Genomic DNA, 25393 nt, shown 5'->3' with positions numbered 1-25393 from the left:
TAAAATCATTAAAAAAAAAACAGTAATCATACACAAAAACTATACAAGTATGAAAATACAATAGTTCAAGGTAGTAAAAATAGCTTTTTTGCAGCTTACAATGGACATCAATAAATAACAGATGCATACATTGATGATGATGATACATAAAATGTGGCAGCCATTTAACAATTACAATTGGATAAGAGAAAAAAGAAGAAGATGGGCAAAAATGAAGTTAAAAAGAAGGTAAGAGATATAAAGAGAGAGAGGAGTATTGAACTTACATTTTGGCATATACAAGTAAAAGGATTCACATTATCATTCAACAGAGTTACCACCTTGAGTATTTTCTTCACAAAGGTCTGTCTGTGACCCACTAGGAGCAATTGTCGGAGGAGACCACTGGTCTGGCACCATGAGAAAATAAGCAGTCATAGCTTTTCTGAATCTTTTCTTGTACTGTTGGGGCGAGATCACTGTTGGAGGTGCGTTTTGCCCGCCAAGAATGCCTGACGTCTTCACCCAAGTTTCAAGGTGCTTGTCCCATGTGTATTGCCTCATGAAATCAATTATTCCAAGAACAAGCTCATGTTTTTCCTCGTCCACCCCAACTAGTAATGAATAGTCCATTACATCAACTAACTGTTGCAAAATGTATACATAATTATTAGAACATTAAGTGGCAAATTGGACCGTTGGATCAATTCAATTAGCTTATAATATGAAGACCATCCCTATTTAATAGTATAGTATGAAGAATGCTAATGAGAAGAAACCAATCCTACACTATGACAGACAGCCCACACCCAACTACATTACACACCATTGTTTCTTTTATGTCATAGTGATAATTACCAAAATATATGCCGTGGCACCACCGCAAAATATAAAGAAAATATTGAAAATTGTATGTGCAGCTCCAAGACATTTAAATGACAAGTTAAATTCCAACTTACAGCAAGAAAGGAAGTGTCATTCCAGACAGCCCTCTCCAACAACCGCTTCGCTTTGCTTCCAACAAAAATTGGAGAAGTCGGCATTGCTTCAATCAAATTTTGATCCAGAAGAACTTTGTTACTGCCACTTGTATCAGGATTATACCTTGATCGTGAAGATCCTTTAAGGTCATAAAGCCTTGTAACCTTACGCCTGAAGAGAAGATTTTCCATCACCAAAACATCCATTTTTGATTCCTTCCCTCCTTTAAGGTGCTTTGATGAAACCTTCAAGATAATGACACCAGAAGGAAAATTAAACCGAAACTCGAGGTATAATTATAACAAAATAAGAAAACAACTACTTTTGGTTGGGAAACTACAACATAACAAAGCAGATAAAACTTGAAAAATCTTCTCAGTGGTATGCACTTGGGCAGCTCATATCTCAGGCTTTTTAACATTAGAACATCAAGTGCTATCACAGCATATTTGGACACATCTATGCCAAAGGTGGAGTAGATTAGTAAGGATCACATATCCCTAAGATATCACATTGTGAAATGTGCTTTTAGCAGAAAGAGAAAAAGGGAGAACTGCCAGATGATTGAACTAGAGTGTTTTGAAAATGAATTAGAAAGCATAATTGACAAGACAGGAAAAGCAATAGATAACCAATGCTTTGTGGTATTAAATCAAGTTTTTTGCTAGGAATAATTGTCAAAAGTTCACTCATGAAATTTAACTAGTATAATGAATACCTGGTATATGCCCAAAATCTTTGCCAGGCAAGTTGGGCTTCTTGTATTGATTGAATCAGACAAATACTTGAAATAAGCTGGTCCAAACTTGACGAATGATTCTAGTTCTGTCTTTGTAACCTGTTTGATGATAAATCGGTCATCTAAAGTTTTTGCAAAGAAGACTTTGCTCTTGCCGCCTTGGGCGTCCCACTTCTTACAACGACTGAGAGACCGTATAAAATCCAGCTCAGAAGGGCAGCAAGTCCTCCTCAAGCTCTCAAACCGCTTTGCGTAGTAACAAGTTACTGAGTACTTCACCTTCCCAAGGGGACCATCATCGGTAAAAGAAACTCTGGCATGCAAATCCTTTGTGTACAAGAGGGGGTCAGAAACCAGGGAGATTTGTGACCCAGACAAAGACAGTATACTATCATCACCAGAACCAAAGCTTCTGTAAGTATCAGATATGTCACTAAAAGAATTAAGTGAGAGCAGGTTTATTGAATCAAAAAGTGATGACGAAACTGCAGAATCAACAGCATCTTTTCGTCTCTCCAGCTCAGAGATCTGTGAATGGTAATCTGATGAGACAAGTGCATAGGCTATAATACTAGCAGGCTCATCATCATAAACAGGCACGACTGTCTCATTAACACCAACAGGAAGTAGCAACCTGGGACCACTTTGCTTTTCCAACTCCCTAAATGATGAGATATAGACTGGATTATGCTCACTGACATTGAGTTTTTGAACATTGAATGAAGAATTCTTATTAAATGAGTCATGAAAATTTGGAAATGGCATGCTTTCCCAGCTCATAGGCTTCTCCATACTTTCAAGTCCTTTAGTAGGCAGATCAGACTGAGGAGAACGTGCCACTTCCATTTCACCACGACCACTAGCACGATTTCCTGGATCTGAACTTACTGCAGCTGACATATCCGCCACAGCTGAATCAGGAACACTGCAACCATTCTCCTTAGGAAGTACGCTACCTGGATGAGTTTCACCAGTCCATGCTGCCTCAAGGGTGTCAGATAAATTTTCCATACTTGGAAATTCCCCTTCTGACAGGACTCCTCTTTTAACTCTTTCAGACTCCACAGAATCAGATTTCTGGCTGCTATTTGCACTAGAAGAAAGAGATGATTCGGCCTCCTTCCTGTTATCGAAGTTCTGGTCCATGTGTTTTTCTTTCTGACTGCCACCTGGCTTGCTAATTTCATCAGTATTGCCTACTTGATTCATGTTTATATCAGGCTTGTTCTCAACTAGGGCAGAGCTGCAGCCACTAATGACTTTAGTTGGCTTGGGACTAACATTCATCTCAACAAGCTTCTCCACAGAACTCGTAGGCTTCAGTCCAAGCTTTGGGGTGGGACTGCTTATAACTTCCTGGATATTATTGTTAAGTGAACTATATGCATGTATCAGACGTTGGTCCCAAATATAAGAAAGAAAGAGCATTTTCCTGCGCAACTTATTGACCTCAAGAATGTCAATAACAGGTTGGCCAACTTTCACTTCCTTACAAAGCACTTCCTGTAAAGAATCCTAAGAAAAAAAATAAACAGATAAGAAACAAGACAGGATGTGAGGGTGGTTTTATGCATAAAAAAACAAAAAATTTAAGAATGGGTAAAACTTCTGAACAACTAGGTTCATGCATTAATTATGGCAACCAGATAGCAGTTGTTGCTCATAAGGGACAAGAAGAGGGTGCACATGACGAGTTTCAAACCAACAACCTGAAATTCTTTTCTATCTTTTTGGAAAATTGCTTCCAGTTCTTCGATGCAGCTTCTTCTTTCAGGTGCCTTTATGCCACAATTATTGGACTCTGAACCTAATAATTTCTCTGAAAACTTTTGAAGAGCATTGTACACTTCACTAAAAAGGAATTCTGCCCTGTTACTCACCTGCAAAACAGTGCCAATGACCTTCAAGGTGTTAGTTGACTGAAGATTAGCTTTTTGAACTGGAACAAGAATTTTGGATAGTCAAACCTCATTTGCTTCACTTTGTATCCACTCCTGATTATCATGATTAAATTCCAGTTTTGAAGGTGGAAGATAAACAGAATGGACATCAATGGAAGCATATCGAAAACAAGCAACCATTCTCCCGAATCTGCATGAGGTAAAACAGTACAATCAGAGGCCACATGCAACTGATATTTTTCATTTGATTATTTTACACCTTTTGAATTCTTTTACAATCTATATCTCATACAACTAATTAACCCTGCCCTTTCCGTCCCTTTCGAGGCCAATAACCCTCCTTATCCAGAAGGGAATAACTGACTTGGGAAGTCCTAGGAATTCAAGGCAATTAGGCACTTTATCTTGAAGCAACAGCCATTTGGTAAACTTCAGGTGGTCCCTAACCATGGAAACCTCATACATATGTCTATACAGGTGTATCCCTTATTACTGCTCAATTAAATATATGTAATACAAACTGTACCAATGTACTGGTGTAAGTATTTGCATTGAAGACCCAGGCAACTCATTAGTCAATACCACACACCAGATACAATCTATGAAGGGATGACTGTAATATTTATTTTTAATAAACATAGTACTTCATATTTCTTATGTAAAGCGTTACCCATAAAATCGAAGACAATCTCTGTGAAGGGAATGACCACAGCTTGCAACTCTGCTAGCAGCTGCATGGTTAGAAAAGCTAAGCTCCAAAAATTTCCCGAAGGATAAGCCCCAAGCAGCATCAGACATTACAACTCTTCTTGTGGCTGGAGGGAATCCATTGGTCCGAGGGCATCGCAAGCACCTATGCCACATCCAAATCTTGTCTTCCCGTTCTCCTGGTAAGGGAGGATCTGGTAGTTTCTTAACAGATATTGTCAGGCTACCTTGCCGATGAGTATAACAATGAACATGTGCCTCAGATGGCATCTCACATGATCGACAACGGGAGCTCTGATAAGAAGAATCTTTAGTAATGAGAAGCAAAGAGGAAGACGAGTTTTCTACATGAAATAATAACAATAAAAATACCTGATCAAATAGATGATCTTGTAAAAATCGCCCCAAAGGCTTATCAAAGCTCCCATAGTATTTGATCCGGAAGAGATGAGACCGTTCACACACAGTGCCCTTCAACACACAACGTGTTGATAACGACACCAAAATGCTCTGGTGGTCTGAAGGTGATGGACTAAACTCATCCTTCGAGGACCCTGCCTCTTCATTATTGTTAATAGGCTCTTGTTTTGAGGATGCCATCCCTGGGTCATCTAGATGAAATGCAGCCAACAAAGCGCAATCAGCATGATGACTGCCACCACGTTGCTGTGGTGCTTCTGATAATTTTTGAGAAAGAGAAATAAACTGGTTACCTGTTAAATCTTCTCCACTGCTAGTTGTTTTTCTTTTTACAGATTCTTTAGGGTCAACTCCAACCTTGCAAAATGCAAGATTTGATGAGGGAACATAGTCACAAGAAGAGGTTTCCATCCTTGAAGCAGATTGTGAATTCAAGGAAGAAACATCTTCAACAGAGTCAAAAACAGATTCCTTGGAGTTTGACACAGTCTGAGGACCTTTGGACAAGCAAGATAAATTGGCCTCTGTAGATTTGCCCCCTTGTAAATTGTTGGCAAATGATGGACCATCTGAGACAACGCCTTTGTTGGATTTCTGCAATTCATTAATAGATTGAGAAGCCATCGGCTTCCTGGAGGATGGGATGGTAAAGCCAGGTACAATGGAAATAGACCTGTCAATACTTGATGGTTTATCGGGTAAGGCAACAGTTATAGGAGACTTTAAAGGGAGCTCTGGAAGCGTGGCACCTTCATCAGCTAGAAATGATGTCTCAAGAGCCAAGTGATAAGCTGCAAAAACTCCATATTGGACAACATGTTTCACCTTTTTCAGTTCATCTCCATTGGCACCCTTGAGTAAAATCTGAAACAAAGTTAACAGTTAGACCATCTCAGCACCAAACATTTTTACTTGGAAAGTTATTTTAGAATGATTACAATGCAATTTGTAAGTGGCATGACTTGACCCACAAAAGCTTTTATGCAGCCACATTCCATGCACCATGCCATTCTAAAAGTTGGCAAACAACTTGACTGTGGACAGCCACAATAGTTACTGCTACACTATAGTACAAATTTATTCCAAACTTGTGCAAGAACAAAGAGAACCTAAGTGGGTTTTTGCAGCCACAAGGTGCTCTAATAGATGTGAGTGCAGAAGATGATTTGGAGAATGTTAAGGTGGCAGATGGTTTCTTCCACATGCAAGTTATAGGACAACCAAAAGAGATGCTAGATGGCTGATGTTTTCCTTTTTCATATTAACAAAGTTATTTGTCACATGATAATAAAGGAAATTGCTGTATCAGCAGAATCTGAGAATGGTTATAGTAAAAACAAATTGTTCCATCAAGTTATGGCCAGATGAAACTCAGTAAATTAGCCCTTCCCCATATTGTCGTTACTCCAGGTAGATGATAATTAATAGGGTAGGTGGATCTTACACTAATATGATCATTAAAGCCCCACTGTATGAACTACTTTGACTACAACTGTGCACACAATATGGCTGGAAAGGAACAACAGTGTTAAACAAAGTGCAAACTGATTGCTCTGAAATGTTAAGGAAAAGAAATGCTGGTTGTTCCATGTGCTTTAAAGACAGGGTTAAAATACTGGACTCAGGTCAAAGATGATAAATGAATGTTGAGTAGACTTCCATGATTACTCATTAATTTCTTAAAAGCCTGACCTGTTTAACCCATTTTCAGGTTTAGTAGGAGCTTGTTTTAGACTTTTTCTGAGTTTCTCTTTAGGTGTTTATATTGCTGAGAGCGTGGAGCCTTTAAGACTGTTTATATCACTCTCATCTTTGTGAAACAAATGCATCACGGTAAACATAAACAAGATAAAAGATAACCTAAACAAAACATACAAAAAATAACCATACTTTTAATGCAAAAGTTTTAATAACTAAAATGACACTAAGATCAGCAATGCATACCGGAAAATTTTCCAAATTATAAACAGATTATGTCAGCACTAGGAAATCGATATGTGTACCATGTATACTGAAAGGACTTACTGTATAACCCAGAGGCTTCGGGCAACCCTCAAAAAACATCAGAGTCTTTGTCAATCTTTTTCCACCTTGCCCGGCACTTCCATGCTCCTCAAAAAATTTCTCCACGTGGAACACATCACAATAACCCAACTTTGGCGATGTTAGATGATCAATGGATGGAACAATTTGGGCACCAGTGCAGCGGGCTATACGCTCTAAGAGTGGCCTCTTAATGTTGAGAACAAGTGAAATATCTTTGGCAAGAAGGTAATCTTGAGCATAACGGGACACGGATTTCTCCACCAAAAGAACATTAGGATGATGTGCACCAATTTTAGCAACTGCCATCTTCAAATGGTCCATTTCCTGGAAAGGAGGGTAAGCTAACAAATATTAGCCTTAACTGCTTCATGTTCTAGAAGGTAGGAATCAAAGGAATGTTCCTTGCTTTAACCCTTATTATGAACCTAGGTTAATTAACAAACCAAAATAGAAGGGAACAGTAGAAATACAAACCTGCTGCAACAATGTATCAAAACTGGACAAGTGGTTAGAAATACGCTGATATTCCAAAGCTCCTCCAAGAATTAGAAAACGAGGTTTTTCTATTTTCGAAGTCATTCGTCGATGAGCTACATTTTTCTTACAAACAACTCCTTTAACCACAGCACTAGAGAAAATATTAACAAGGGAAATCAGAATCTCATCAGCAAAAGTAAATGGTAAATAGAATGAAGAACTAGAAAACCTATGAAGCATTCTTTTTGCAGCAAATTTGATTTTATTATTAATTGTAACTATCTTTCCATATTATTCTCTCACAATTGCCTCAAATGAACAAAAAAAATCACCGGAAAAGCATTCTGAATACTCTATACAAATATGAGGGATCTTCACAAATGATAGCTGATGAGATATGTGAAGGGATGCAATTGGATAAATAACTTTAGGATATTAAAAGGTGCTCAATAAAAACAGCTGATGTAGCATTCTCTTCACATAACAATCAACAAATTTTCAAAATGGGGTTCGGTGAGATTACCTTTCACTTGGACGCCCGGAAGCTATGCATTTAACTTTCACATATCCTCCAGGATCCATTCCTCCTCCCTTGCTTGTATCTGGCTTCAGAAGTGTTGCAGCTTCCCATGACAAAGACGTGATTATATCCAACCAATTCTCTCTGCCATCATCATCCCGTACGGGAAGGTTTTCAACCTGCAAAAGCTGAGAGACCAAAGCTCGAAAATGCCCTTCTACAACATTTTTCATGGCTCGCCTGTGCTCCTCAACAGACTTATCCCTGCTACGTTCCCCGGTGCCAAAGCTATTTGAACGTAAATATCCCCACTCTCCTGTAGCACCCTCATCCTCGTCGTCATCATCAAATAGAGCAGCTTCCCTCTCATCCTCCCCATCCGCAGGCTCTGGAGGGAGCCACAGTAGCCAATTGTTCTCAAAATCCACAGGCTCAGCATCAGTACCATCCACATCATAAGCAGGAGCTTCACCCTCATCAGCATTCTCTTGCTCATTTTCTTCTTCAAATTTCTTGATTTCATCCACACTTGTATCAAAATTCTTAGCTAATGGTGAACCACTCAAAGATTTCGCATCAATGTTCACCGCATCAGGATGCACTTTATCTGATCCATAAACACGGCCATATTCGTCAATATTGATTGCACCATAATACTCTTCAGCATGAGCATAATGCTTTGATTCTGAATCTGAACGATATGCACCATAATCATCATCTTCGTCATCACTCCTGAAAGTAATAAGTATTGATCACTAACTCAAAATCATCATAAAATAAAAGCACAAAAACTCATGTATTCCAGCCAAGGCAAGCTGTCTAATTCGAATATGAATTGACAGAGTAACACAAAACATTGAGCAAAGAAGTAAAAGCTCATCCAGACATAATTGGTATCATGAAGGAAGCATAGCTAAACCATTATAGGTCCCCACTCTCAGCAAGCATTGAAACATATGTGCACGCGCATGCGTGTGTGCATGCAAAGGCATGTGAAATTCCAAATTCAGGTAAAAACACTTTACTCAAAAGTACATTAGCAAGGGGGAAGGTACCTGTTACTACAAAAGTCAAAACGGTTTGAATAAGAATCTACTAAGGCTGAACTTTGATCTGTGCTCATCCCAGATGTCTCACTGTTTTGCTCAGCACCATTCATTTGGGAAGATTCACAATGGCTAAGACCAGAATTACAATTCACGCGATAGTAAGGTCCGGTTGCATATGGTGTAGAACCAACAAAGCTGCTACCACTATTATAGGTGCAGCTGGACTTGGTACTGGCCAAGCTTGCTGCTGATGGAGATGGACTGAGATCAGGACTAGGTGTTTTGGTCCCATTATTGTCAACTGCTATTCCCTGCTCCCATTGCTTGAAGCAGTAATTACATACCCTAATCCTTTCTGAATCTTCACGACCAGCTCTTGGCTCATCAGATGGGACAGGAACTGAGTTTGCTGTACACTTGGCACAGAAAACACGGCCACAAAGTCGACAATGATGCCTACGATTAAATATTGTAAATTGGGAGTCACACTCGTAGCATACCCTACAACTCTGATCGGGCATCCAAAAATCCCTTGACACATTCAGAAGCTCACTCCTAGGGATCCACGACTTAGTGTCAACATGGTCAGATTGTTTGTCGTCAGACGTGCCCATCGACAATTATCCAAATTGATCCCAGTCATCATGATTCATTCATTTGCCACTCTCACGACCTCAACTACAAAAACCACTACTCCCATTACCCTAGCCATTATTAAAACCACAACAAATAAATAAATATACAATTAAGTTCCAACAAAACTACTACTCTGAAACTTAAGAATCCAAACAGAAAACTATTAATTGAAAGTGGAGGGAAAACTTGAATTGGAATTGACTACTAATGTTTTTTTTACATGTTTGAGGCTTTGAGCAACTAATTAAAATTACATCAAAAGAATAACATGAACATTTTCAAAAGAAAGTAATACAAAAACCAAAATTACCTGGAATACTAGCACCTCAAGTTCCACTGTCCAAAAGCCCTAAATTCCAATATCTTCTTCATCAGTTAGAGTTGTAACTTCTATTCACTGCTCCATCCAATAAAACCACGAAATTGAAAAATTAATAACTTATACCATAGAAACCCTAAGATTAAATCAATCAGATAATTCTCATAGAGATCGATTAACAAAAGAAAGAAAAAAAAAGATTAAAAGTTCGTTTGGATCTACTAGCAATGGAAAATCTCATCAAGAAAACTGAATTACTCTTTAATTGATTAAAACTAAATTAACACGTTAAATTTCTACTTGTATAGAAATAAAAATCAAATTGAAACTGCCAAACAGAGAAAAATAAAAAATCAAAAGCCGTTAACCTCCAGACTTCTTCGTGGAAAATTTGGCGGCAGTGATGAAACCAAAAGAAAAATACACGATTGAATTTTCCAAAAAAGAAGAACAATATTTTTTTTACTACTATTTTTATAAAAAGAAAGAATTCTACCTTATTATTTTCTTCTTCTTTTTTCCTCGGTTTCCCGTTTCGCTTTATTTATTTGTGTATTTTGTTTTCCTGTGAAGTCTGTGCTTTTTGCTGTGTCGTTCTCGACTTCTCGTTTTGATTGTTAGCTTTTTCTCTCTTCCTTTCTTTCTTGTTTTCTTTTCTTCGCAAATAACAACGGTCCTTTTCTTTTTAGTTAACCCGCTTGATCTTTGTTTGGGATGATAATTCTTATTTTAATCTCTTTTTATAAAAAAAAAAAGAAGAAGAAGAAGATTTTTTTATAATTTTTTATGTAATTAAAACAATTAAATTATCAACATATTAAAATATATATTCTATAAATTATATTTGAATATTTAAAGTTTATTAAATGTATAATTTATATTAAAAACAATACTTAATTATTATTCAAAGAATATTGGTTACTATTACTTAAACCATTTTGTATACTATTTTCTATAAAAAATAACATTAATAACTCATTATTTGAAATTATGGCTTGAGAGTAATATTTTATATTAAATAACATTATGAAAGCTTTTTCTTTTCTTTTCTAGAAAGCTTTTTTTTCATTTTTTAGTTATTGTGTAAAAGGGCGCCTTGTGTTTACCATTTTAAATTATTTTTTCATGATTTTTTTAAATAATGAGTATAAACATAATTTTTCTTTCTGTCGCAATTTATTTTCAGATGTTTTATTTTATTATATAATTATACTTTTCCTAGGGCTTTACATAAAAATATAAATGCGAAAACTTTTATCAACTTCAAATATTGACAAATTTAAAGGAAAAAAACAATTTATTGACAAATTTGCCTTTGCAGTGCATGTCTGCATGAGGCAACCACGCATGGCACGTGACATTACTAATTGACTCATATGTAATACTTAAAATTTTAGATTAAATTAATATCCAATCAAACACCAATTTAATTTTAATGTTACCCTTAAATTAATATTTTATTATAAAATCTTTGTATATTTTAATTCTATTATATATTTTATTATCTCAATTAATTGTATATATTAATAATATTATTAATTGAATTAGTGTCGCAAGTTAATTTGATATCAACTTAAGATTAATGACAATATCATAATAGCATAATTAATATTGTTAATCTAATGTATTTATATATTGACTCATTGTTTAATTTTTTTTTATTTTAATATCATACATATTGCTTTGTGCTATAATTAATTACTTTTAAACTATAAATTTATTATTTGTTCGTGTTATTTTTAAACACCTTATTATGTTCTAAATATTTAATTTTCACATGTATAAAAAATTTCTATTTTTTATAAAATAAATAAAAATAGACAAGATAAAACTTAAATTTAAAATATTATAATTTTATAATTAATTTGATTTCTACATCAATTTTTAAAAGTAAAATTTTCACAAATATATCATAGTTAATCTATAAAAAGTCATTTGTCCAATAATTCCTTTTGCAGTGCGTTTTAGTTTTGATAATTACTTTTATAAACATTTTTGAAATATTTCAACTCAAAATAATAATAATAATAATATGAGTATTGTTAAAATTGTAAACATGTAAACTATGATAAGAGTGTTTTTACCTTAATCAGTTATTAAGAATTCAATTTTTACTCTAAGTACGAAGCTATTTTAATATTCGTGATTAATATCTACCTCTTTAATAGATTTATAATATGCAAATATATTAATTATTGGACTTATTTTAATAAATACCTTAAAATAAATAAAATTATAAACATGTATATGACTGAAATATGAAATAAATTAAAATATTATAATGAGTTTTGTAGCTAACCTTTTTCAAATAAAACTGCAATTTTTTTTTGGACTTTTTTTGTGGCACGGAACAAAAGATTTGACCTTTTCTTGCTGTGCACGGGAAGTCAACAATCCCTGTAAATTTTGGCATTTGAACGTGACACCAGCTTCTGTCCTGCACTTTTTTATTTCCGGGTCAAGTAGTCGGTTCGGTGGTAAACAGAAGAAACTTCTGACGATAGGACCCGACCCAACCTGACCTATCGGGACTATCTTTGGGCTACGGTAGCCCAAACCATCACTCAAAGAAATCCCTCGCCCGTCAAAGTTCTGACCATTTTTTTTTCATTATTTTCCATTTTAGCTTTGACTTACGTGTATGTGCATCTATATTTTCCAACATGTTCAGTAAGAAATATTGTTTTCACATATACGATGATAATACTATAAAAAAATAATAAACGATTTTTTTTCAAATTACAGTTTTACGATAACTAATATTTTGCTTCTAAGTGAATTTCTGTGATATAGCTGGAATTTAAATATAAGAATCCGGTTTAATTTAAATTTTAAGATTAATTTACAAGTAACTCATAAGTATTCAAGTCTTAGAAGTTTGAAAACATAGGGATAAAAGCATTTTATTAACATCTAAATGGATTATATAATAAATATTTTAGGAATAAATAAATATTTAATCCCTAAATTTGTTAATAAATTTTAGCTTCCATTTGAATCGTGTTTTATCTACATTAATTTTAAATTTTGATAATTTTTAATTTAATTTTAAACTTAGATTTCATAAAATATGATAATGTGACATTATAAAATTAAATAAATTATCACTTATAAATTTTTAGATATCATATAGAATCTAAAAGTACAATAAAATTATAAAAACTTATTATTAAATGATGTGACGTAAATTTAAAGCGTTGTACCATTATATTTTTATGAAATTCAAGTTTAGAGACAATTTTGAGAAATGTTTTGAGCTCTAAAACTAATGCAGATCATACATCAAGTGAACTTTAATTTTGGACACACGCGTATATATGTTTGATATTTAATAAACGCAACAACCACATTGCTTGAATTTAAATTTGAATATTGATTTATTATTAGGATAAATAATTATGAATTTTAAAAAATTGTAAAAATTATAACAGGTATAAAAATTGTAAAAATATATCAGGTATAAAAATTCTTAATTAAAAATTAACATTTGTTGAAAACAAAACCCTTCGATCAGAGTAAAATGTTATTGGTTTTCTTCAATTACATGCTGGTTAGGGATTTAAAAGAAACAAATAATACATGAATTTAAAAAAAAAAATGAGTAGTCCTTTTTGCCCTTTATAGCATAAATTAAAAGTAGTTAAATCCTTGGAGTCCCCGTTCTTAAACAGAGTGCAGACAGTTTTATCAAGCAAGATTATTACTTAAAAACAAAACTTCAATATTTTTTTTCTTTTTATTGGGTTTCTAATTAAGTTTAAAATAATATAGAGCAGACTTTAAAAACTATTATTTAATGGAAGACACGAGCCAAAAAGACAGCTGATGATTTTTTTTTTCCTTTGGCAAAAAAAAGATTGCTGATGATGATCATTATCAATGATCTAATGATCATGGAAATGATAATGACAACCTCGGACAATGAGCAGATAACCAACCAGTCCTGATCCTAAATTCGTGTCCGAATCGAAAACCCGAAAAATGAAAAAACATAAAAAGGAAAAAGAAAACCAATTCCTTATGAGAATCTTTATAGTAATCGACTAATGGTGTGGAGAAAGGAGATCTTTTTAACGTGAAGAACAACAAATAGGAGGGAGTAAAATAAACAAAAATTTTGCCTTCTCGAAGTTCGCGATTACAGTGTAGTAGTATATTTTGAAGCAGGGTAACATGAAGTTACTTACTTGATGGCTTTTTCAAAAGTCGAACAAACGTGAAACTTGAAAGAAACGAATTAATAAAAAGTCAATTTAGATTATTAGAGTTTAATTAACAAATGGGTATTTTCTTATTTTGTGGGTTTCCTGATCAAACGGTTCATGAATTTTTTTGTTTTTTGACTTACATTTAGATATACGAAATGTGATTGGGGAAAAGGAAACTGTAGTTATTAAAATGCAAACTGACGACAAAGAAAAAATGAAAAAAAATGGGGGCTGGGCTGTTTGATTCTCAACTAAACAATCCGAAAAAGCTTTTAGTCCTTTATGTTGCAATTATTTATCGCGTGATTTTGATTTTTGTTTTTTTTATTTCTATATTTTTTTTGAGAATTTTTATTAGGTGAAAGGAAGATGTGTCCTTTCGGGGTTTCTTATTTGAGATTTCTTTATTATTAGAGTCAGTCTTCTATACTTAGGGTTCTTTCTTTTTTGTTGTACTTTTTTTTTGTTCTTTGGGAGCGTTTACATCCTATTGTTTATTGGGGAATTTTCTGGGTAACCTCGTTTCTGGTAAATTTGCTCATTTGGGTTCCGGATCCCCTTGATAATCTTATCTGGGTCGGTGGGTATTCTTCAAATTTTGAAGTTTCGAGCTTTGGTATTTTAGGGATTTTGAAGTGTCTGCAAATACAAAGGGAAGTTTGTTTTCGCTCTCTGGTGGAATTTTGGAAAATTTGGAGATTTTTGAGAGGTGGGATTTTTTAGTTATCTGATTTGCAGCAAGCTTTTTAGGGTTTTTATTTGATTTCATTCTAGTGTTTTTGGGTTATTTAGATTTTTTAAAAGCAGGCATTGGTGCCTTATACTTAGTGGCAAGCCTGAGTCTTATTGGTTCTGGCATGTTTGCATGATGTTTAATGCTCAAGGGTCTTCAAGGAACCATTGCAGTCTCCTTGCAGTTCTTTGTAGTAGTAAAGTTTCTGATAATAAACTTAGGCAGCCAGTTTCTGATCATGAGCCCAGATACCCATTTCCAGAGATTGTTTCTTCAGGGCGCCTTGAGGTATATAACTCAGATTAATAGTTCTGCATCTTTTTAGAACTCTGACGTTTTAGCTGAAACGTATTTGAAGATTATGACATTTTCATGTGTGTGAGTGAAGGTTCAGCTTCTTATCAATCCTAGCATTGACGAGTTCCGGCGGGTTTTTGAATCTTCGGAGCCAAATATTGTTTACTTTCAAGGAGAGCAGAATGCAGATGAAGATATTGGCTCTCTGGTTTTGGGAGATGTTGACTTGTCCACTCCAGAAGCCATTTGTGGACTCTTTGGTTCCACATTGCCCTCCACTGTTAGTGTCGCATGATTTTTTTTACTTTAATTTCTGTGTAGAGTTTATCATTTGTTCTCATTTCCCTTGAAATTGTTTGATAATGGTGCTAAAGATACTGGATACGGTTGAGTTTTTCTTATACTTTTTGATCTTTCCCATTTTAAGTTCATTTTACGTTCATTTTTTCCTTTCCTTTTGTTTTGCTTCTTCTTTTTACTAGTTTTACTGGTTTCTATATCACAATATATGTTGAATTAATCTATTGTCAAATGTTTGTGCAGGTTTATTTAGAGACCCCCAGTGGTGACAGATTGGCTGAGGCACTTCACTCCAAGGTAAAATTATTTATCATGGACACGGGCAAACAGTTGAAATTCATTCATTATGTTTTCTTTGAAATGTTGTTGACATTCATTTCTCCTCGCCAGGGAGTCCCTTATGTTATATATTGGAAAAATTCATTCTCGCGGTATGCAGCTTGCCATTTTTGTCAGGCACTGTTATCAGTGATTCAAAGGTACAGACTTCTACTTATATTTGTTATATGTCTGTGTATGTGTATGTAAAACATAATAACTTCCCCTACCTTCCTGACTAGTGGTTATACTGCATTAGTTTTCCAGAGAAGTTGATGCCACTGCTTTTAATTTCCGAAATTGGTTGATATTTTAAAGTTATGCACTCTATTTTGGATAAACTTCACCTGGTTTATAGCACTATTGGCTACAAACTGGAAGGAATTTTACTTAGAGACTGTACTGAAGTTTTGCAGTTTTGGCCTAATGCAGTTCATGTAGCCATATATGGGATGCATTCCAATTTGCCCATGCTTCTTTTAGATTGTACTGTTTGTGGAGCAAGGATATTGCCTCTTCTGATAGTCAGAAACAGAGTGTTAAGCCAGGGCCATGTTTACTTGGTGAGCCTCCCAAGATTGATGTTTCTCAACCCGAGTTAGATATGCAAGAGGAAGAAGGCTCTCTTGAAAATCTTCCTGCCGTTAAGATATATGATGAGCATGTTACTATGAGGTTTCTTGTTTGTGGATCACCAGGCCTATTGGTAGGTTTGAGTTTCAGTTTTTCCTTGTTCAAAAAATAATCACATATTAATATTTTCTTCATGGTAATAATCATATACCAATTATTTTGTTCACGCTTTTTTATATTTGTTGTTAACTATATGGCCTGCAGGATGCATTCATATTGGGATCTCTGGAAGATGGACTTAATGCCCTCTTGAGCGTAGAAGTGAGTTTGTATAAGTGCTTTTTTTCCTTAGACGTATATCCTTAGTTTGCCTGTTTTAGCTTATATGTTTGTTCGCAATACCATCTTTTGAACATCGTAATCTAAGAGATTAAGTTATTGCTGCATCTAAATTTGGTTAGAGTAACATGTTGAGTTTTTAATGCTGAAGAGAGCATGAGATCCTCAAACTTTTCCTCCTTTTTTCTTAACAGTTTCACATCTCTTCCTAAATGTTTCAAATGATTGATTTTTTAGATTTTGGTTCACCATACAGTCGAAACAACATTATGATGTTGGCATTCTCGTTTGCAAAAATCAGTTTAGCTTGGAAAGATCAGCTAGCTGAAAAATACCTACACAGATTAGCTAGGGTGCTCATATTATCATCACCTTGTAATCAAAATGACATGAGAAAAATTTATGAATGAGATCTATATTATTCTGCACATGCCCTAATTGAGTTGGATAAGGTTGCACTTGCAGTGGCTTTGCTGTATAGGGCCTAATAACATGATATTCCAGGAAAACTTTCAATTGTTTGATTTTCATGTTCACATGGAAAAAGCGCACCATGTTTTTCCATGATTTTTTTTGGCAGTGTGTTGTGGTTTCATGTGTGAGAATAATCTGTGGTAATTCTTTGATTCTGTTTTAACCACTTATTAACTAGATGGCAATTGTTTCAGATACGTGGAAGCAAACTTCATAACCGTGCAAGGTACTTGTAAATTTGAGCTTAGTTAAAGTTTCTTTTGGGCTGAGCATTTGTGACTTTGATCTTTTCTTTTATGGAGTTCCCATCCCCCATGTACTGCTATGTCCAAGCTTCTTTTGTGTCATTATCATCAACATACTAATGGCTACTATTCTTATAGTGCTCCACCACCACCTCTTCAGGCTGGGACATTCTCTCGTGGTGTAATGACCATGCGTTGTGATTTTTCAACCTGTAGTTCAGCTCACATATCATTTCTAGTTTCTGGTAGCGCACAGACTTGTTTTAATGATCAGGCAAGTAGATCTGATCGGGTTAATTGCTACTTTTATTTCTTTAAGGTCACACCTAACAGTTTTGTTTTCTTGTTTTTTCTTTTGTTGTCTCAGCTGTTGGAAAATCATATAAAAAATGAGCTTATCGAGAATAATCAGCTTGTCCATTCACAGTCGAGCTCTGATGAAAGCAAAGTGCCTTCATCTGAGCCTCGCAGATCAGCCTCAATTGCCTGTGGAGCAAGTGTGTTTGAAGTGTGCTTGAAGGTTCCTACATGGGCTTCGCAGGTCTGATTTTTCTCTTCAACCATCTTATTCATTCTAGGACACTTCTCTTTTTATGCATATGCTTATATGTTCATGTGTCTATTGCATGTGTAAACTCTTTTGTTTGTTCTTTTTACCATAAACATCATTGGAGGCATGGAAAAGCATTTGAAGGAGAAACTTTCACTGAATTATGTTTTAACAAATACTTAAGAAGCCTTTTCCATGATGATAATTTTGTTTAACTTAGCTTGGCTTTTATTTTTGTAATCATGATCTGTTTCTGGGAATGGCTTAACAGGTGTTGAGGCAACTTGCACCGGATGTATCCTACCGCAGTTTAGTTATGCTGGGGATTGCTAGTGTTCAAGGGTTGTCGGTTGCTTCTTTTGAAAAAGATGATGCAGAACGCCTGCTTTTCTTTTCCGTGAGGCAGGGCAAAGATCCCCTCTGGGATGGTTCTGTAATTGCTAGATCTCCCAACTGGTTGGTGCCTCCGGCGCCTTGTCGTAAAAGATCAGAGCCAACTAAGGGCACTAAACCTCTAAACTGTACTATCATGGAAGGTTTAAATGGTAATGTAAGACTGAAACCAAATGTTGCTGCTATGAGGCCAATTCCTCATACCCATCGTCATAAGATGCTTCCGTTTTCTGGATTTTCCGAGGCTGAGAGATATGATGGTGACCAAGGAAAACTTAACTTGCCAATAGTACCTGTGAAGCCACCTGCTCCTGTTACACATCGGAAAGCATTATCAAATTCTCATCAGGCCCAGCAGATTATTTCTTTAAATCCGTTACCTCTCAAGAAACATGGTTGTGATCGAGCCCCAATACAGGTTTGCTCAGAGGTTAGCCATCTTCTCAGAGTTTAAGAAATTGTTTATATGGTACCCGCATTTGGGGTTTATTTACATACTATAGTGTAAGATCATGATCTATGCTAAGATTCATATGCCTTTATGGATATTGTTCTCTTAACTTCACAAATTTTTATCCACTCTAGCTTATGGGGCTTGCAATCTCTCTATTGGGAATGTCATAGTTGATGCTCTGATATTACTAAGAAAAATCTTATGCACGTGTCAGGATTTAGGAAAAAATTCATTAACTATTTTGCTTTTCTAATGTAATTGGCTATTATTGCATGCTCAGGTCTAGAGACGAACTAGTACTGTGATAATGAAGTTTTTATAGAAAATGTATTGACTTGTCAGAATAATTGGTTAATTTTCTCTGTTATATCTCTCTGTTGACCTGCTTTTCTTCCTCACACAAACAAGGATAGGTGTTTGGGTGAGTCTATTAGTCAACTAGAGAAGTAATTTTTGAAGGTTGCATAATTTAGTATCTCTGCAACTTTGTTACTCTAATATATTCTTTTTTTCTTTTCCTCATGTCAATTTATTTTTGGGCAGGAGGAGTTTCTGAGAGATGTAATGCAGTTTCTGATAGTTCGGGGACATACTCGTCTTGTTCCTCAAGGGGGGTTAGCTGAGTTTCCTGATGCCATTCTGAATGCAAAGCGGCTTGACCTTTACAACTTGTATAGAGAGGTAAGCTATTCTTTGTGCAAAATATGATTGAAATCTGTAAAAGAAAAAGAAGTATTTTAATATGTCCCTTACAGGTGGTGTCAAGAGGAGGCTTTCATGTTGGGAATGGCATAAATTGGAAGGGACAAGTTTTTTCGAAGATGCGCAATCACACATTGACAAATAGAATGACTGTATGTGTTCAAGTTGTCAGCCATGTAGATTTCCTTTCTGATAATATTTTTTTTCAAGATAGTTTGCAATTTTTGTAGAGCTTCAATAAAAACGACAAGATCCTGTCCGTTGCTTCAATATTTCTGTCCTTTTGATCCTTAATTTCTTTAAATGGCATTTTGTGTTTTCCGCTCTATGTTTTTGTCTAATGTTGTTTGTTGTTTGTTCCTAGGGAGTGGGCAACACTCTGAAAAGACATTATGAGACTTACCTTTTAGAGTATGAATTGGCTCATGATGATGTGGATGGAGAATGCTGTTTGTTGTGTCACAGGTCTCTCTCTCTCACAGACACACACACATATGCACTCACTTCACACAATTTACATGACCATTGTGAGTTTGCAGCCCTGACACTGGTGAGTTTCTGTGTGGCAACAGTAGTGCTGCAGGTGACTGGGTCAACTGTGGAGTTTGTGATGAGTGGGCACACTTTGGCTGTGATAGGCGGCAGGGTCTTGGAGCCTTTAAGGTATACCTTCTCAAAAATTTACTTATCAAGAGAGAAATGCAACTAAAAACATCAGAGTAACATAAGTTATATTTTGTATGGTTTTGGACGAGGTCAGCAAAAGTCTGCCTTACCTGCAACTAAAAACATGTTTTTTATGTCTTCCGCACTGAATTCAATACATATAGTATGATAATACTTTCCTAGTTTCACGGACTCAGGTTTGATTATTGGATATGGGTATGTATCCTACGGGGGTGTATTTAATTTTTCTAGAGTGTTTTATATATATATATATGGAGGATCTTTAGAGGATCATATCCCCATACCAATATCCAATATATGTCAAAAATGAGTTGTCAGATACAAATAAAGAAAAATAAAGTCTCGCAGCAATATAGCTGCTTTCATTGTTGGCAATCGAGTCAATAACCTATTCTATTTTGTTGCAATTAACTCGATATATTTGTCTTGTGAATGGCAGGATTATGCAAAAACAGATGGGCTGGAGTACGTTTGTCCACACTGTAGCATCTCAAATTTCAAGAAGAAACCCCACAAAACTGTGAACGGTTATTGACAAACCTTTGACTCACTTTAGATTCCATTCTACCCAACTTAGAAATATCTCTCTTTTAGTTTTATTTTTCAATCTTTTCGGCCTTTCTTCCTCAAGTATTATGCATAAAATAAAAGGCACGATATTAGGAATGTAATTATTGTATTGTATGTATTGCCCCCATTGTTGTTCCCATATATAGATGAAGCCATTAACCAGGCCCCCCAATTTTCCCCCCAATGTTTTGTATTCTTCAAAACTGAGATTAAGAAGAGTTAACTGTAGAATATGATTTAAATTAAAAAGCTAGTTTTCCCTATTATAATTAGTAAACTGCTCAAGCTTTGCTAAACAATTATTTCTCATTCTCTTTTGTTTGGGTTGTCTTCTATATGCATATATATTAGAAATATAGAAAAGGGAACAAAGATAGCCTTCGACAGTTTAAAACAACTAGTGTTTTATCTACTAGGTTAATTGGCATATTAGTGGACAAGTTTGCTGTTTATGGTATTGGGATTCAGTCATTTGGCAGTGCAAAGAGTCTTGAGTTCCTCTTGTTTGAAGGTGCCAGTACAACCTTTGGCCATAATATCAGAACCAAGCATTCCAGTCATAAAATTGCCATCAGCGTTGATGTTTGGAATCCCAACACCAGGTAAGCTACCACTGCTGTTACTGCTACTGTTGCTGCTGCTGCAGGTGGTGTTGATTAAAGTACCGTTGGTGAAGCCAAGTTTCTTACTCTCGTCAGAAGCAGGAACTGATGACGATGAGGATGTGGATGACTTAACATTGGATATGGCGGCAGCAAGTGCAACAGGCATAAGGCAGAAACCTTTACTTTGTAGATATTGCATGGCCATTGTCATATTGGATTCCATGAGCTTCACCACTTCTTGTTCGAAAACAACTTGATCAGGAGATGGTGAAAAATCAACCCCTTGACCCGCTAATGGTGCAAGTGATAAACCATTAGATCCCTGACAAACAGAATTTTGCTCCAACCATTACAAAAGGATGTTTAGATCATAATAAGGATCAAAAAGTGCATCAACTTAAAAGAAGAAAGAATTTGCCACACCTCAGCTTGACCATCAGTGATGAGAGGAACAACCGCAGCTGCTGCCCCAAGCCTGCTCATGCTTAGTACCTGCAAATAATTTGCAGAAGCAAAGTAGCCAAAATCTGGTTAAAATTTAACTTAAAACCGAGTCAGTTTAAGCTCAACTTCTGAAGCTTGGATGTTCGATATTAACAAAAAAGTTGGTCTTACCTGGACTTGGAGTTGAAGAAACTTGACGTACCCTATGATTTCATCAAGTATAGAGGCTTTGTCTGTCTGCAGTGTTTCATTAATGCTCATCAGCTAATCATTGTGCATAATTTATTTTGAAACTTAAGTATCCTCTTTTCTCTATAATCTGCAGAATGATGAAGATTGTTCATCATTCTTGTGTGTTACTTGACCTTTACTTAATTGAGATGGGGTAAGAACTGCAGAATTTATGCTTGCAGTTCATATTGCCAAGATATTGCATGTAAATTTCATTGTAAAACAAACAATAACAGAAGCAGAATGTCTGCCTGTAGACCTGGTTAAATGTAGCATCCAGAAGAGAATACCTTATTGGAATTAGGTATAAGTTCTTGCAGGTTTTTCATTCTTTCAGCAATCTTCTCTCTTCGAAGCTGCATTGGAACAAAAAATCAAGCAACTTATAATCTCAAAAACAATTCAAGTATATGAAACTTAGACAACAGGAAACATTACAACTGACCCTCTCTGCAATGCTGTGTGGATCAGTAGCCTGACCTCGACGTGCCCTTACTCGAGGCTTTGCAGTTCGGTCGGAACCATTGTTCAGGTTAGGGGATGCACCCTGTAATATAAGTTTACAAATAATAACCTTTGTATTTAATCTATCAGTAGTAGTAAAATGATGAGACCATAAATCCAGATTATATGGCTGAGACCACTACAAGTACCTGCACCAGAGATGGCAACCCAATCATGGTCTTTGTTATAGGGTGGTCAGCGGGAAAAGAAGAGTAAAAGGAATTTTGCATGTCTTGTTGTCCCTGATACATTGACATGAGCAACAAGAGATTATTCAGAAACCAAGCCCCAATACAGACGATACTGTAGAGCCAGTTAAATGAACCATACAAACTAGTCATAATTAAAATTAGTACCTTTGCATTGATGGAAGCAGATAAGTTCTCAGGTTGCAGAATTTCATCGATCTCAATAAATCTGTTAGTATTGCCTTCATCATCTACTTTGGTTTGTCCCACCAAAGTGGGAAGGGAAGAAACAGAGTCATAAGGTTGTAGATGCCATAATTGTGGAATTGGAGAAAGAGTTTCCAAGCCTGTAAATGATCTCAGAAACTCAGAAGAGTCACCTCCATTGCTTATCATACGCCCTCTCTCATTAAACGATAAAGATGGGACCATGTCACCAACAACTGGAACATCATTTGAAGAAACAAGGCTCAATGAGCCCGAGGAATGAACATCTGTGTCCAATTGCAGTCCCAGGTTTCTGAGTTCGAAGCTTCCATTCATCATCTCTTGTGAAGAGTTACCACTGCAATTTTCACCATTCATTTGTAAACCACCTTCTCCATACAGCAAACCATGTTCAACACTACAACCTGACCCTCGGTTATGAACTACAGGTGGCGTATTTTGTGCAGCTAAACACTCGATGCTATTGAAGCGCGAACTAGGAAACACTTCATTTGGGTGATCAGGTTCATTATGGACCCAATATGATCTTTCCTTGACATTCACAGCTGACGATGATGATGATGAGAAATACTGATCAAGATAATCATCCATTGTTTATATACACGGTCGAATAACTGTTTACAAAGCTCAAACTCTCAAAAACTCCAAATTACTCTTCCTCAAGAACTTCACTTCCTTTTTTTGTTGCTTTGTATTTGGCCTGGACAAGAATATAATGACATATAAACATTAGTTGGTAATGAAGCTATTTGCAAGTATATGGCATATATATAGAAAAATGATAGAATGATTAAAGCTAATTCTAAGCAAACAAAGCCCTAACCACTCAAATTCACAGAAAAAAGAAAAACATCATATGCAGACATGACATCTCTTCATATGCAATTATGCAGGTTCCTTGTTAAACCCATGTTCAGACACCTAACTCCCAAACATTCAATGCAAACTGGGTTCCATAAAAATAACTTCAAATACAGCCAAATTTCAAGACAAAAACAAACAAGGAAAAGAAAAAAGAAAATGAGAAAGAAAGATCAAACAACAAGAGACTTACAAAGTAAGTTAGTTGCACCTCAAGAGTTGAATGCAGAATTTAGTTTCAAGTGTTTGCTTTGCTTGCTTTCTCCCTTAGCAGCTGTATTACAAAAGAAAGAAAAGATGTTTAGCTTTTAACGTAGAAACCGCTCCCCCTTTTTTTCTGTTTAGCTTTTAACGTAGAAACCGCTCCTCCTTTTTTTCTTTCTTTTTCTTTTTCTTTTTAATTTTAGATCTTAGTATCTTTTTTGTTTTTTTAGCGACGTGTGCGATTTTGATTCGTTCGCGTGTCCAATAATCTGCTCGCCCCGTTTACTTATAAACTTTAAATACGGTAAAAAGGTGTCCTTTCGCTTTTTGAATATGCCGTCACAGTAGCCCACGTTCGCGAGTTATTCCTTTTTCACGAAATTAGCCTTGAAAAGAAGGCAAAGTATTTGTTAATCTCGATAGAATAATTGCATTTTCGTCATTTGGTTCAGGAGGAGTTAGCATCCGTCTCTGAAAATCCGGAGATTTTAACCGCCTTCTATTTTTGTTTTTAAAAGTTAAGCTGAGTTGATTGGTTTCTTAAAAGATTTTTTTTTTTTCTTCAAACCAAAAATACTGTTTAAACTATTATAAAAGATATATATACCGTTTAAATTGGTAAATATATTTTAATATAATAAATGCTATTATTATATTATTAAAATAAAATTTTAATTCACCTCCGATCTTATTCTCTCCTCTTATAATAAAACCCACTAAGATATGATATGTTAGATATTATGATACAATATTCTTTTTATTTTTAATTAATAATTTGTCTTTTATTATTATCTAAGTATTCAATTAAGTTCATTGTAGAGTCCAATTTTAGCCCAGGGCTCAATAAACAACAATCTAAGATACAAAGTCCATTTACTACCCAAATACCACCCTACTAAATCACTCCACTAACTCCAACACCCCACTAAACCGACCACTAAACTACCCCACTAACTTCATCACCCCACTTGCCTGCAAAAATAAATAGGAATCAGTTGTAAAATTTGGCTATAAAAGCCATTCAAAATTATTGTAAAAGGGGTGCTGGTTTTTGGAGAAAAAAGGAGATTAATCAAAAATCAAAGCGAAAGAGGTGTTTTTTTCGTCTATTCTAGTTTTAAGTTCTTTGTTTATTTTATTTTATCTTTCAATTTTATTTTACTCTTTTTTTTTACATACGAAAGTAAAAATAAAGAGGAAGAAGCTTACCCATTTTGAAATTCCCAAAAAGGTTTTTTAGGTCCGATCCTTTGACGATTGCGCCTCTGACGGTAGCATGGAGGTCCATGACGAGCAAATCCAGACCGATGTTTTAGAAGGGAGGGGGAGAGTGTTATTTTTAATATTATTATTGTTATTATTATTTTTACTACTTTTACTATTATTCTATATACTATTATTGTTTTCTTTTTATTATTATTAGTAGTATGAAATAATATTTTTATTATTTTATTATTATTTTCACCTTTTATTACTATTATTATTAACCTATTATTATTTTTATTTTTAT

The 25393-nt window shown here is 35.2% G+C and overlaps 3 protein-coding genes across 8 annotated transcripts; 1 reads left to right on the top strand and 2 right to left on the bottom strand.

Moving 5' to 3' along the window:
* Positions 1-40: 40 nt before the first annotated feature.
* LOC108453098 (1-phosphatidylinositol-3-phosphate 5-kinase FAB1A) lies at positions 41-10520 on the bottom strand. 4 transcript variants are annotated; one of them, XM_017751044.2, is made up of 14 exons: positions 10272-10520; positions 9767-9853; positions 8827-9524; positions 7775-8503; positions 7249-7402; positions 6754-7098; positions 5022-5592; positions 4681-4919; positions 4271-4602; positions 3667-3790; positions 3409-3579; positions 1679-3214; positions 939-1205; positions 41-624 (listed from the first exon to the last, which is right to left on the bottom strand). In XM_017751044.2, exons 3-14 carry the CDS (start codon positions 9432-9434, stop codon positions 301-303), a joined length of 5400 nt encoding a protein of 1799 aa, XP_017606533.1. In that variant the 5' UTR covers positions 9435-9524; positions 9767-9853; positions 10272-10520; the 3' UTR covers positions 41-300. The 4 variants fall into 4 exon arrangements, with proteins under 4 accessions (XP_017606533.1, XP_052884250.1, XP_017606507.1 ...); XM_053028290.1 differs by having other exon boundaries at positions 8827-9498; XM_017751018.2 differs by having other exon boundaries at positions 4681-5592.
* Positions 10521-13431: 2911 nt separating this feature from the next.
* On the top strand, positions 13432-20895 carry LOC108452629 (AT-rich interactive domain-containing protein 4-like). 2 transcript variants are annotated; one of them, XM_053028288.1, is made up of 15 exons: positions 13432-15004; positions 15105-15293; positions 15557-15610; positions 15704-15792; positions 16064-16337; positions 16469-16525; positions 17212-17243; positions 17401-17536; positions 17630-17803; positions 18084-18623; positions 19203-19340; positions 19415-19513; positions 19726-19826; positions 19934-20024; positions 20488-20895. In XM_053028288.1, exons 1-15 carry the CDS (start codon positions 14849-14851, stop codon positions 20581-20583), a joined length of 2226 nt encoding a protein of 741 aa, XP_052884248.1. In that variant the 5' UTR covers positions 13432-14848; the 3' UTR covers positions 20584-20895. The 2 variants fall into 2 exon arrangements, with proteins under 2 accessions (XP_052884248.1, XP_017605924.1); XM_017750435.2 differs by having other exon boundaries at positions 18084-18635.
* A 10-nt stretch (positions 20896-20905) lies between these two features.
* LOC108452639 (uncharacterized) lies at positions 20906-24070 on the bottom strand. Of its 2 annotated transcripts, none has more exons than XM_017750443.2 (8): positions 23873-24070; positions 22759-23518; positions 22552-22644; positions 22344-22445; positions 22189-22254; positions 21839-21904; positions 21647-21715; positions 20906-21545 (listed from the first exon to the last, which is right to left on the bottom strand). In XM_017750443.2, exons 2-8 carry the CDS (start codon positions 23407-23409, stop codon positions 21087-21089), a joined length of 1506 nt encoding a protein of 501 aa, XP_017605932.1. In that variant the 5' UTR covers positions 23410-23518; positions 23873-24070; the 3' UTR covers positions 20906-21086. The 2 variants fall into 2 exon arrangements, with proteins under 2 accessions (XP_017605932.1, XP_052884249.1); XM_053028289.1 differs by lacking the exon at positions 23873-24070 and adding an exon at positions 23642-23842.
* Between the last annotated feature and the right edge of the window lie 1323 nt (positions 24071-25393).

Source organism: Gossypium arboreum, chromosome 5 (genome assembly GCF_025698485.1).
Source record: "Gossypium arboreum isolate Shixiya-1 chromosome 5, ASM2569848v2, whole genome shotgun sequence".
NCBI lineage: Eukaryota > Viridiplantae > Streptophyta > Magnoliopsida > Malvales > Malvaceae > Gossypium > Gossypium arboreum.
The sequence above is the reverse complement of the archived record's forward strand: the minus strand, read 5'-3'. Positions and strand labels throughout refer to the sequence as shown.

Excerpts from the sequence above, each read along its gene's own strand:
- LOC108452639 (XM_017750443.2), bottom strand. The coding sequence starts at position 23,409 with ATGGATGATTATCTTGATCAGTATTTCTCATCATCATCATCGTCAGCT. Across the intron at positions 22,645-22,758 it reads CTGCTTCCATCAATGCAAAG|GGACAACAAGACATGCAAAA; the intron begins GTACTAATTTTA and ends TCAATGTATCAG. Across the intron at positions 21,546-21,646 it reads TCACTGATGGTCAAGCTGAG|GGATCTAATGGTTTATCACT; the intron begins GTGTGGCAAATT and ends TCTGTTTGTCAG.
- LOC108452629 (XM_017750435.2), top strand. The coding sequence starts at position 14,849 with ATGATGTTTAATGCTCAAGGGTCTTCAAGGAACCATTGCAGTCTCCTT. Across the intron at positions 16,526-17,211 it reads ATGCCCTCTTGAGCGTAGAA|ATACGTGGAAGCAAACTTCA; the intron begins GTGAGTTTGTAT and ends CAATTGTTTCAG. Across the intron at positions 19,514-19,725 it reads CATTGACAAATAGAATGACT|GGAGTGGGCAACACTCTGAA; the intron begins GTATGTGTTCAA and ends GTTTGTTCCTAG.
- LOC108453098 (XM_017751018.2), bottom strand. The coding sequence starts at position 9,434 with ATGGGCACGTCTGACGACAAACAATCTGACCATGTTGACACTAAGTCG. Across the intron at positions 3,215-3,408 it reads AAGATAGAAAAGAATTTCAG|GATTCTTTACAGGAAGTGCT; the intron begins GTTGTTGGTTTG and ends TTTTTTTCTTAG. Across the intron at positions 625-938 it reads ATGACACTTCCTTTCTTGCT|TTAGTTGATGTAATGGACTA; the intron begins GTAAGTTGGAAT and ends ATTTTGCAACAG.